The following is a 13869-nucleotide window of genomic DNA, read 5'->3' on the forward strand; positions in this document are numbered from 1 at the left end:
CCTCTGGGAGAAATGTACACAGTGGTCTAATTCAGACTTAACTGGTACATTCTGCATGAATTTTATTTGTTTGGTTTTTGTTTGTTTCTGGTACCAGGAATCAAACTCACGACCTTGTGCTTGCCAGGCAGGCACTGTGCTGCTGAGCTAAATCCCCAGCCCCCCATTCTGCATGATTTTTAAATGTTACTGTACATTTTTTAACAAAATAAACAGTGCAAAAGCACAGAAAGTAATCAGGACAGTCACAAATAAAGTCATTTGAAAAATAACAGTAATCAGTAGGTAACATGCAAATTTTACAGTGAGAGCTTCAAAATTTAATTTTATAAAGACACCTTCATTCAGAAGATTCATATCCCTCATAAACTAAATTCATAAAATAAAATTCATAAAATCAGTTTTCCTACAAAATATATCTGAATCATAACCATATGCATATAACATCAGCTGAGTTTTGTGCACATCAATTAGCCCATTTCAGATCTGTCCACAATCACTTTTTAATGCTAAGTTGGTTTTCCCAACATTCAGGGAAAACAATTTCCCAACATGTTAGAAAAAAATACAACTAATTTAAAAAGTTAAATCAAAGATAAACAATTAATATAATTTTGTTACAAAGTAAAGCACACCTTGTACTTCTAAACTAAGAAGTAGCAATGTAGAGATGGAATAATAAATATACTATAAATTAGGGTAATCATGATATAATTCCCCTAGAGATGAAAGACCGGGGCATAAAAAGATCCTAATCCGAGGATCTTTCTCACAGACTACTCTGACGCATTATACTATAACAAGAGTCAAGTAGTAATTCTTTGAACATTCATGTAGCTACAACTGGCATACATAAGGAAAACTTGCAGTGCATGAATGAAGTCTAGGACAGCTTACCTTGAATAGAAATTCATTCTTTAATAAATTATGCAACACTGAAGTTCCAACATACATTTTAATATTAAAACCTTCAATCACAAGCAGAATAAACTTAACACATTTACAAACTGATAGAAATTTAAAGAGAAAAAAAGAAAACTAATGACTACACTGGGAGAAGACAATGAATTCCAGGTTCCCAGCCAAGGAAGTTTTCTATAGAAAGATAAAAAGTTGTAAGGATAGAGAAGATACTACTAAAAAGAGTTCAAAATGAAATCAACCGCTTAACTTACAACAAGAAAAAATATAAAATCAAGATGATAGAAGTTAAAGGATAAAATGTGTTAAAATTTTAATTCTGAACCTAATGTGGCAAGAATCAATTCCATTATATTCAAATCTCTGACAAATGTGATGATCCAACACGTATGCCTTTTTATAAAGGAGGGGGAATGGGAATAAGAGCTTTTCTCATGGGTGCCTCCTACAACTGGAAAATTCATGAAGTATGCAAAAAAGCAATGATGACAAAGTGAAAAGTGTGACATCCATTGACTAATATAGAATAATGGCAAATACATTTTTATATAGATAAAGAAAACCAAGAAGTTACTACTACCAAAATACCAAGAAGAAAGAAAAGCCAGTTGGATGCTATTACCAAACCTCTAAAATAAAAAAAGTCTGTTCTAAAATCTGCCCTTTTAACTCTAGTATTCTTAAAAATACTGAAAAGTATGACTAGTGAGTCTAAGATCCAGGCATCTGAAAGCACCCTGGGACCTATTATGGTGAACACTTAATTGTCCACACAAACTTTGCTACCTTGCTAAGTAAATGGGTGAAAACTGACAATGTCAAGTCCCAAGGGTCAACCCAAACTGAACAGGAAAATTTAGGGAAGAGGAAATATACTAAATAAAAAAAAAATTTTAATAGGAAAAAATTATTCTAAAGATAGTAGTAACAGGCAATGTATTAATAAATGACTATCTTACAGGTAATGCTTTAAAATCTATCAAAGATACTGGTGTAAGTTTAAGAGAATGAAGTATGATTTGGCAAATATGAACAATTTTCCTTTTAGGACAGATATTAAGAAGGAAAAAAAATCTAGCTGACATTCAAATTAAATGAAAGTGACTAACAGATGTGGACAGGAAATGTTATATGACTATAATGACATATAGATTTTCAGATTTTCCCCATCAAACTGTAATTTGCTGTGGTCTGGAATAAAATATCAGTATGCACCAAAACAGTGATATAGTCAAAATAACACATGATCATATATGGTAAACAATATATATAGTATAGCTAATATTCCGAGGAATATGGAATTCACAAAATCAGTATCTTGAAACACATTCTACTTTTATCACTGTAATAAGTGAAACTGCAGAGTACTAATTAACAACAAAAAGTCCAGAGACGATAAATGATTTCCTGAATCTACATCTCTTGTATTATAGTTGCTTATTTTTTCCCAACTATATTTAGAACATACACTTTGCTTTCCTATAGCTATTTCTTTGTACTTTTCGGCATAACCAATTACCAACATATCCAAATGTTAGCAACATAAACATTTTTCAATAAAATTGGGTATTTTTCTTTAGCTCTTGGAACATAGAGGTGGTTTCTCTTCCTAGCATTTTAATAACTATATTCAGGTTTTTCTAATGAAAAAAGAACCAAAACTTACACTAATGTTGAACAGATATAATCTATACATCATACTTCAAAATAATTTCCTTACTGTATTAAACTTCCAAATACAGCTTGCATAGCCTTTTATTTAAAATGACTGGCATCAGAAGAATTTCTAACTCTGGAGTTTTTAAGAGTCTGGAATATCTGTATATCTATAATAAGCTATCTTAGGGAACAGACCCAAATCTAAACATGAAATTCATTTATGTTTCATATGTACCCTTTTTTTGAAGTGGGGTACTGGGGATCAAACTCAGGACCTTGTGCTTGCCAGGCAGGCACTTATGCCACTGAGCTATATCCCCAGCCCCCAAATGATTTTCTTTTTGTTTTTTGTTTTGTTTTGTTTTTTGGTACCAAGCATCGAACTCAGAACCTTGCACATGGCAGGTAGGTGCTTGTGCCACTGAGCTATATCCCTGGCCCCATATATACCTTATATATATACATAGGGCCTTAAGGTAATTTTATACAATGGTTTTAATTTTGACTATAACACATCATAGAAGGTCAGGTACGGAATTTTTCACTTGCGGCATCATGCCAGTGGTCAAAACTGTTTACAGTTTGAAACACTTTGTGTTCTAGATTTTCTGAAAAAGAATGTTCAACTGGCATTGCAATATAGAATTGCTAACATTTTGGTAATACTTATACAAAGAACTATCCAAGTTTATTTCCACTGAGAAAATAGATAAGAATGAGAATATTGCTTTTAAAGTGAACTAAATTTTTATTTATAAATAAAATATCCTCTTAGACAAAGAATATGCAAAAGTGTACTATCTTGTCATATAAATCAGTTAACCACTTACCAGTCCAATTGCTTAAATACAGGATGACCAAAAATTGCATATTTTTGTTAATTTTTATAATATAACAGGAAATACAAAAAGATAATTTGAATTTATTTAATACAAGAATTGACTGGTTGAAATGATACATAAACATCCTGCTTCAGGGACAAAGTAAACTGGTAAGTAGTTAAGATAACACCTTATGTAAGCCTGCTTACCAGCATACAGATATAAGAACAGATTTATGTGTGTAACTATACATGTAAGTTTATGTCTCTAGCTAACCATTATTTTGATACATAAATTCTAATTCAGAGAGTTGATTTATAAATTGAATTAACAGTATCCTAATATAAGACTAGAACATACTTAAGAGCCATTTAAAAATTCTATGTAAATAAATCCTATATAAAAATAAATATGAATAAATTCTATATATAAATAAAAATATTTCAACAATTGGACCAAAAATTAACCAGTCAGGTGTTAAATGTTAAATTCAACACATTAGGGCTGAGGATATAGCTCAGTGGCATAAGCACCTGCCTGGCAAGTGCAAGGTCCTGAGTTCGATCCCCAGTACTGCAAAAAAAAAAAAAAAATTCAACACATTAACATCAAACAAATACTTGGTATTTACTCTCAAATTATATCCAAGGCCATTTAAATAAAAAATGTAAAATAAGACTGATAATTTTGAACATCTAAAGAAAAATACATCAGATAGCAGACTTAAAAGTCAATCTGAAGCTGGGCGTGGTGGCGCACACCTGTAATCCCAGCACTCAGGAGGCTGAGGCAGGAGGATCGCTGTGAGTTCGAGGCCAGCCTAGGCTACAAAGTGAGCTCTAGGCCAGCACGAACTGCATAGCGAGACCCTGTCTCAAAACGACAAAAAAAAGAAGTCAATCTGAGTGCTCGCTTCAGCATCACATACACTAAAAAGTCAACCTGTGTTTACTGGTTCTTAATAATATACAGTTTATTCACTTAACTGACAAACATTTCTAAGCTAAGCAGAAAGTACTACTCTTTTTGTTCTGCTTCGAGGTAGGAAACTAAGGACTACCTATCTTGCTGACCATGTACTGAAGACAAAACACAGACAGGGGACCTTAATGTAAGCCACCAGTTAAGATAAAAATAAAGAGTTAAGAAAGAACTGGTAAATATGGGTGTTTATACAACAGACTAAAAAAGATCACTATACTTAAATGTAACCACAATTTCAGAATTCCAAAGGGTGATATATTCAGTGACTTCAGAGCATCAGGTATACCATAAGGAAACATTTCCGCTGTACTAGAAACAGCAATTTCACTTATTTACAGTTCTTACATTTGCAAAATTAAGTGTGGTCTCGTTTGCCTGATTAAAAGGACACAAATGTTTCAAGGGCTGGATATCAAACAAGGAAAAAGAAGATAATTAGGAAATACTGTTCTGCTTCAACAGATCAAGGGCCGTAGGAGGCCACTTGAAACTTACCTATAAAACTAAATTAGGGAAAAGAACACTGGGACTCTGTCCATATAGTACTGAAAAGCGATCTTCATGAGTGGGAATGGACAAGTCTATTTTGAAAAAGTTTTCTAGGTAATTTCAATTGTAATGACAGAGTTTAAGATTATTAATTATGCAATCTCATCTTTGTCCTGGCTTTAATTATCATCAACATACAATTTCAAAACTTACATATCTAGTCCTGACTCTCTGAGCTCCAAATCAATATAGATGACTATTAGCATAGCCATTGATTCTTACTTTCAAAATGATCAACTACTCATTTTTTTCCAACTTCAGTACAAGTTATTATCTCTTCCCTAAAATACTGCCAATGGCCCCCTACAGTGACCCTTATTATTATGTTGTATCTCCATATTTGTACTTATATAAATTTCTTATTCTGAATTATAAAGGCCCCCATTTACCTGATTCCCCTTTCACTACTGTTTGTCTGCACCATTACCCCCTAAACTCATATAACACTGGCTTTATTTCTTCTTACACAAGAATATCCCCCCTTGGTACTATAGTTCCTTCTGTCTAGAACGTTCTTCCCTATGATCCTCACTCAGTTTACTCCTTATTGTTCAGATCTCACTTTCATGTTCCTCCTCAGGGAAGTCTTCCGTCAATCACTCAATCTAAAGAAGCCTCAAATCATTTACTATTTCAAAAATCCTTTAACGTTTTCTGTGTAAGAAACACGACTACCTGAAACTACCATGTCCTTTATCTGCAGTTTTGCTTTCTAGTTAGGCACAAGTCAATAACAATCAGAATATATTAAATTAAAAAGTATATAAATAAGTTTTACTCCTTACTGTGCTTACTTTATAAATTAAACTTCATCACAGGCATGTACAAATAGAAAAAATCTTTAATACGTTAGGTTTGATACTATCTGCGATTTTAGGCAACCACTAGGGTTCCTGAATATCTCCCAAGGCTCAGGGGAACTACTATACATATAAAATCTTATACTTTAAAAATAATGTATTTCTTCTCATCAAAATAAAAGTTCTATGCCATCATGGGCCAGGTCTGCTTGTTTACTGCCATACTGCTACCAGTGCCTCAGATTATAAAAACACTCAAAAATAACAAAATGAAAAGTCTAAATGCCTATTTGGTTATTTCTCTACTTGGATGTCATAATGACAACAGCAAACAAAGTGTCCCTAAGAGAATTTATGATCACCTTGCCCCTCAAAAAATTTGGTCCTACCCAGCTGTGGTGATGCACACCTGTAATCCCAACATTCTGGAGGCTGAGGCAGGAGGGCAGGTGGATCACCATGAATTCAAGATCAGCCCGGGCTACATAGTGAGTTGGAGGCCAGCCTAAACTACAGAGCAAGACCTTGTCTCAAAAAAAAAAAAAAAAAGAAAAGAAAAAAAAAATGGTCCTCTCTGTTTATGCTTCTGACCTAAGTGAATAGAACCACCCAACCAGCAGCATAAGCCAGAAATCTAGGAATCATCCTCAATGCCTCCTTCCATACAACAAACCCATTCTATCTCCAAGTCCTACCAACAATTTTTTTTCCTAAATATACGAATGTATCTACTTCTGTTCCTCCCTTCACTATAACTATGTCAGTAACTAAATTATCATTTCTCACCTGGATCACCTGGGGCGGAGGGCCTGGCTGGTTGTGGGGAGATCTGACTGACAAGCACTGGGATATAAAATAGACTAATGTTCTCATGAAGCTTATAATCTAAGAGGGAAGAGGCAGCCACCAAACAAAATAACAAATAAATTATAAGTCACACAGTAGTAAGTACTGAGAAGAAAAATAAAGATAGGTAAAGTGAAACACAACTCTTCATCTAAGGACTATGAAAAAAACTACACACCCGTTTTGTTTGTGCCAACAGTTAAGAGATACTATTAGGATTCAGTGGAATTCTAGGGATGCTGACACAGAATAGTTCTATACACAAAGAAATGTTGTTTATTCATAAGACTTTGGGCTGTGCATTTAGGTAAAACACTTGCTTCTGATTACATGCACCTCACTTCCATTTTTTATACCAATAAAAAAAACTTCTGCAGGTTCTATTATACAGTTGATTTCTCAGGAATGGATTCATTATGTGAAGTTAGTGAAAACTATACAGTACTTATTTTATTTACAGTTTACTGACAACTGTTCACCACTTTGGAAAATCAAATCACCAGCACTGCTACATAGTAATATAACAAATACACTTGTTTATGTTTATTGCTACCGTACTAATGATACAATGCACAAGTATTTAACTATTTTATTGTGTCTTATAATATAGTTGTGCCTGGGTACTTGCACTGTAGAATACATACTGATTTACGGTAAGTCCCTCCAACCACCACTCAGTATCTAGTTCTAGCTGGCCTCAAACTCATGGTGATCCTCCTGCCTCACTCTCCCAAGTGTTGGGGTTATAGGCATGCACCACCACGCCTGAAATAAGTTGCTTTCCTTTTATTTCACTTTCATATTATAGTAGGGTATTCAATTTCTAACTATTTGTAGGAAGATTATGTTCATTAATCAACCCATTTACCTTCAATATGTTTCTTCAGTATGGTACTTAATCACTACTCCAGGCCCTTTGGACACCATTAGTGAACAAAACAAAAACCCTGGCTGGCAAAAATGTAGTAAGTAAATTATTTAGCACTTACATTATTCATTAGAAGAAAATGTGGAGCAGAAAAGGAGGACTGGGAATGCTTGAAGGGTGCATAATAGGATGTAAAAGTAAACAGTGTAGTCAGAGGCCCTCCTGGGAAGGCTAAGAGTTAAGCAGACTTGAGGTGACTGTGACAGTTAAGCACAAAGAAGCCAAAAATCTCCAAGCCAGATACACACAGGGTGTTATAAAAGAACAGCAGGGAGACTGCTCTCCTTGGCAGAATGAATGAAGGGTAAAGGTAAGAGAAAGTGGTCTTTGTGGGTTGCAAATCATGTTGGTCCTCACAGGTCGCTCATTATAAAGGCACTAGTTTTACTTTGAGTGAAATGAGGCAATATTACAAGGGGTTTGGGGCAGAAGAATGACATAAGCTTATTTAGCTTTTGATCACATTTGGTTTTCTACTTTTCAGCTACTTGAGACAAGAGACAATAAGAGAAGCTCTAAAATTGCAAGCCACCATCAACTGAGTTGTAAAAGTAGAAGAACAACAGGTTTTGGTCAGAAGAAAACTGTCACTAGTTCAATTGTCACTATCTTTGGTTTGAGTTGTTTATAAGACAACCAGATGAAAATATCAAGCAAGTAGCTAGTAGTATGCTATTATGGTTTGTGTCTACAACCCCCCCAAAAGCCTCATGCAGTCATGGGGGGTGGGGAGCTGGTCAGCTTTTTAGAAGTGGCTGAATCTAGAGTTTGTGATTGATTCATGGTCCAATGCTGGGATTAAGGATTTGAGTGCTACCCGTTATGTGGGTGGCCTGCACACAATATAAGGGACAGAAAGAGGCTTGTCCCTTCTCTCTCTCCCTTGTTGCTCTGCTACAGTCTGTCCGCCATGAAGTGTTCTCTTCTGCCATGCCACCCTGCCTTGGAGCCAGCTGACTATCATCTGAAACCTCTACAAACTGAGAGCTAAATAAACCTTTCCTCCCTTAATCTTGCATGTTGGGTGTTTTGTCTCAACAATGACAGGAAAGTAACTAAGGGGCCAAAGATATAGCTCAGTGGTGCAGCACCTGCCTGGCAAGCACAAGGTCCTGAGTTTGATTCCTGGTACCCACGAAAGGAAGGAAGGAAGGAAGGAAGGAAGGGAGGGAGGGAGGGAGGGAGGGAGGGAGAGAGAGAGAGAGAGAGGGAAAGACATATGGAGTTTGAGAAAACAGTTGAGTTATTCTTAGTGGTTTTGGTGCAGAAAGTACTACTTTTTCATAAAATTTAGTGCACACTTGCTAAAAGCCACCTCCTGAAAGACTTTACTTTGGAAATCCTGGGTAGTCAAATACCTCTAAAGATTATTTTTCTGTACAGTTAAGACTAGCAAAATAAAGAAAATTGTAATGAAAAGGGAGAAACCTATATGCACTGCACTGTGTGTGAGTATGTATGCGTGCACACAGGCACATATGTTTTCCTGGGGACTGAACCCAAGGCCTTTGCACTGAAGTACATCCCCAGCCTTTTTTATTTTTTATTTTGTGACAAGGTCTTGCTAAGTCACTTAGCAGCCCAGCCTGGGCTTCAATTTGCAATTCACCTGCTTCAGCCTCCCAAAGTGCTGGTATTCCATGTGTGCACTACCATAACTGGTTCCACAAATATTTTATATTTCACATATATATAGCCACTACTCCTCCTAGACAGTCCTCCTCCTCCTTTTTCTTATTTTTTTGCACACTTTTTTGTTGTTCTTCTTCTTCTTCTTTTGGTGCTGGGGATTGGACCCACAGCCTTGTGAGTGTTAAACACATGCCCTACCCATGAGTAAGACCCCAGTTCTTAGATATTCCATCCTACCTCAATAAAATTCACTGGGAAACTAATATGCCTAGTAGAAGTAGGAATGATACAGCTGGTATCATTTTGAAAGTCAAATCTAAGAGAGGCCTAAAGCAGAGATTAATGTTACTCAGGATTTTGAAGTGAACTGTTTCCACCTACGAAAAGGCTTCCTTTGACTATGCTTCCCTACATCTCATCCACCAAACCAGTATAAGCACTCAAACACTACTGTTCCCTATTACAATCAAACTACTAGAACTATTTTTGGCATCTGGTCTTCACCTCTTCACTGTAGTTATAGATTATTTATCTGAAGCTGTTCTGAGAGGTTCTTGCCAGGCATGGTGGCACACATCCCTAATTCCAGCACTTGGGAGGTTGAAGCAGGAGGACTGACATGAGTTCAAGGCCAGCCTGAACAGTGAGACCCTGTCTCAAAAAAAAGGAGAAGGTTCTTAGTTCATCACAGCATTCGATAGATCTTCCTCTCTCTTGGTTAAAAGCTCTTCCTTTTCTGTATTATCACTTCTTGGTTCTCCTTAAGCACAATTTTTAACTGGCTCTCCTTTCTCTCCACACCCACTTAATGCTAGTTATGTCCCTGTGACCTAACTGCCCTTCTTCCCCCGATTCTATATTCTCTCTTTAGACACTTGCATTACTCTTTTTGTCAAAGGCATTAATACCCTTTCTTTCCCTTTTTTCTTATACTTATACCACATCTAGAGTCACATTATTCACACTTCAAGTACTTCATAAATGTATGTGACTAACAAGTGCAGTTCTAAACATACCATAAAAACTGTATCTAAAACTGAACTCATCTTTCTCCTTAGAAATGTACCTTCACATTTACTTTATGAGTGAATGACAGCATGTATGTAAGCATGGAACCCAAACATCATTCAGATTACTTCCTTCCTTGACATAAGGCAGCTATATTACTGAAAATCCTCTGCATTCTACCTCCTGAATATTTTGCATATCTCTATATTACAAGGGCTTCTTCATAAATCTTTCAGACCAGTGAACTTAAGTTTCATTAAGCAGGGGTAGGGATATAGCTCAGCGGCACAAGCGTCTGCCTGGCAAGCACAAGGTCCTGAGCTCAATTCCTGGTACCAAAAAAAAAGTTTTACTAAGGGATCACGTTCTCTCTTTCAGTATCTTCAACACTTCAGACAGTACCAGACATTTAGCAATCACTAAGCATTTGCTTTATGAAGAAAACAAATGACAGAATAAGAGAAGTTTTTCTAACACAACTGAAAACTAAGCCTCAGAATAACAAGAAGTTAACAAAAAGCAAAGAAACTGAAGTGAAAATATTATAAAGCTAATACAGTAAAATCCAAATAAAATGGTAAAGGTATTACATAACAACTGGATTTAAAGTAACAATGAAGGTAAATTTAAATATAATAAAATGTTCATAATAGAAAAATCTGTATTCATTACATTCATCGTCAATAAAATATACTATAGATTCTTTCTCTAAGTTCAGATCTACATTTTTTCTTCCGAGTTTCAAAACAGGTTATTAGGACAGTTACAATAGTGGATACATTAGATCTAGATTTCTTACTAAAATATTTTAGCTACATTAGACTAATCTTTTATGGAAAAAAGTATGACAAAGTTTCACTAATGAAATAGTAGGAGAATAACAATAGTTAATATATTAAGAATTGTTGTATTTAAAGTAGTTACTCAGAGTGTAAGACATGGGTAGACTAAATAATCTGTGCTAAAATATATGCATAAATTGATTTGAACAGACCGCAGACCTATAGGCTGATGGACTGTAAAAAATTATTCAGAGATTATGGAGCACACTGTCTGTTCTTACAGATGAGAAGCTGAGAACCAGAGAGCTAAAATGATCTTTTAAAGATCATATAGCAAATTAATGATAGCCCTACTATACGGGAGGGAGGAATATATCGCTTTGTAGCCCAGGCTAGCCTTGAACTCTCGGCGATCCTCCTGCCTTAGCCTCTCAAACACTGGGATTACAGGTATGTACCACCATACCTGGTCAAGTCCCACTAAATTTAATACTGTTTATGAATTAATTCAAAACTATTTGTATGATTACAAACAACTAAAACAAAAACAATGACTATGGTAATACTTTACAAAAAAGTAGAAGTAGGTTCAATGTCTACTATGCTCCTAGGTTACATGAAAATACAATTATATTTTTAAATTCCATACTTAAAGTAACAAACTTCCACTTATGTAAAATCCAAATGGTTAAAAAATAAAATAATAAACAAAGAATTTACAGGAAAAGCAAAGAACATGAAAAGAGAGAAAAATTATTTGCATTTATAAAAGTATTTTTATTTTTTTTAATCCTCTCAACACAAAGGCTACAGGCCGTTGAAACAATGCTCAAGTCTTAACGTGCTTAGAATCAATGAGAAATGAAATCAAAACAAAAATACAATTTGATCTATAACAATCTGATTTATAGATTTTATAGAAATACACCAATTATTCTAATTTATTATACTTAAAATATTAATCTCATTAAATTTAATACACTTGAGAAGTTATGAAAAATGTGAAAAAGTCATGTAATTCTTAATACAGCTGAACTTTTCTAAATTTAAACTATTTATATAAATTCCTTTAGTGTAGCAAACAAGGTCTAAATTACTAAATTTTATGTGTACTGAAATTTTTACATTTTAAGCTATTTTTCATTATTTCCTGAAGGAAAAAAGTGATAACTGAAAAAATAAAGGTTTTCAACCAAACTTTTAAATATTTAAGTTATTTACACTTCATGTCACCATGTGTTTTCTGCCACTAGTTCATAAAATCTTCAGGATTATTAAAAAATTTAGGTTGGCCTCCTACCAAACCAAACCTAAAAACACACTAAGTTATTTAGTAAATTTAGTAAGTTGTAAGAAACAACAAAACAGTTCCGAAAGTCAGAATAAGTTATTTTGGGTAGCCATCAAACAGAAATTACAGTCTAAGTATTCCATCATATGCTATGATTATTACAGCTTAACAATAAATAATAGCTTTAGTATCCTACTGTCCCTAAAGCTAAGACACTTCTCCAAAAAGGAATTAAAATCTGATCTAATTACTCTTTGGTACTCCCATTAATCAAATAAAATCATGATGAAGGAAATTTCTATTAAAACAGGGATTATTCTTACAGGCAATATTCATGTGAGGACACAATGCATTTTGTACTTTTAATTAAAAATAGGGCAAGAACTGTTAGTCTATGTATATTTTAACATAAAATTTTGAATCACTAATCTGAAATTTTTAAAAAGTCTTACAGCATTAAAACCCCACACCTGAAAGACTTACCATTTTATCTAGATGTTCAATGGATCTATAAATCTCCCCCTGGGATTCATCATAGTAACTGTAACGGAACCTCTGACCTTGAAACAAATATCATGTACAAAATAAAATAGGGAAAAATTAGAAGCTAAAAAGAAAGCAGGCGCTTACCAAATCATTTCAGTTCTCATGAAAGGCAAAGCACAGCTTACGCCTCTGAGAGAATCATTCCCAATAGCCCTCTTACATAAAAATAAAAGGCATATTTGGGAAGGTAATAATAGTATTATCACCAATGATTTACAATGTTAAAAACTTTTTCAAATTGTAGGAACCTTAAAGTCACCAGTAATACAAGATTAAGGAAACAAACAGCTTAAAAGTTAGAAGCATTGTTAAACACTGTATCAGTCTATCATGGAAAATAAACCCAAAAAATATAATTTAAGAAAATTTAGTTCAAGAAAACTATCTCAGTGTAACAAATCAATGGAAGTTTAGCTCCTACTGTTCAAATGCAAAGATCTGATCTCTCTTGCAAGAAAAAATAAAAGAACATGTAGGTCAGCAATATCTTTGGCTTATGTGAATTTTATGGCCTCAAAAAAAAATAATCTCGATTTTGCACTATGTGAAAAAGAATCAATACAAGGGCCTTAAACAAGATACACAAAAGGATGGATACAATAAATAGTCCTACCCTGACATAAAATCTCCGTAAGACTACAAGCACAGAACACTCAATATTTAGCTGTTCTCCAAAGAACAGAGAAGGTAAAATGGAAGAAACTTAAAAGAGATAGAAAACAAAGGTTCAGAAAATAAACTGTTTCTACTATACGAAAATCAAGTTAATAATATAATTAGTTTAATTGACGATGATGTATTTCACATATACCTAAATCTACCTTTCAGCAATTCCTTTCTTCATTTCTTCTACCTTTAAAGATTCACCAAAATAAATTTTATAATTGTATTAGATATAATAACTGTGTACATGTACTGTCTTATGATTCATGTTTAAAGCACTATTAGTTTATGAACTATTATCCTCACTTTTGAAAAACTGAGTTTCTCTGACTGGATAACTGCAATTTTTAAGTTTTCTGTTCATCTTACTACAAATACTGTCATAAATACTGGGTAGTGCAAAGTTATAAAAACCCCTGATGTCTTTTTTTAAAAAACC

General features: G+C 34.3%; 1 protein-coding gene across 1 annotated transcript in view; it reads right to left on the reverse strand.

The window, feature by feature from the left end:
• The window catches only part of Memo1 (mediator of cell motility 1), a gene marked incomplete at its 5' end in the record, with an annotated part of 58973 nt that overhangs the window by 4422 nt on the left and 40682 nt on the right, over positions 1-13869 (reverse strand). Inside the window, 1 exon segment of the mRNA XM_013517608.1 lies at positions 12705-12781. Within this exon segment, the coding sequence (XP_013373062.1) occupies positions 12705-12781 (77 nt within the window).

The sequence above is a fragment of the Chinchilla lanigera genome, unplaced genomic scaffold, assembly GCF_000276665.1.
Source record: "Chinchilla lanigera isolate Chin_1 unplaced genomic scaffold, ChiLan1.0 scaffold00040, whole genome shotgun sequence".
Lineage (NCBI taxonomy): Eukaryota > Metazoa > Chordata > Mammalia > Rodentia > Chinchillidae > Chinchilla > Chinchilla lanigera.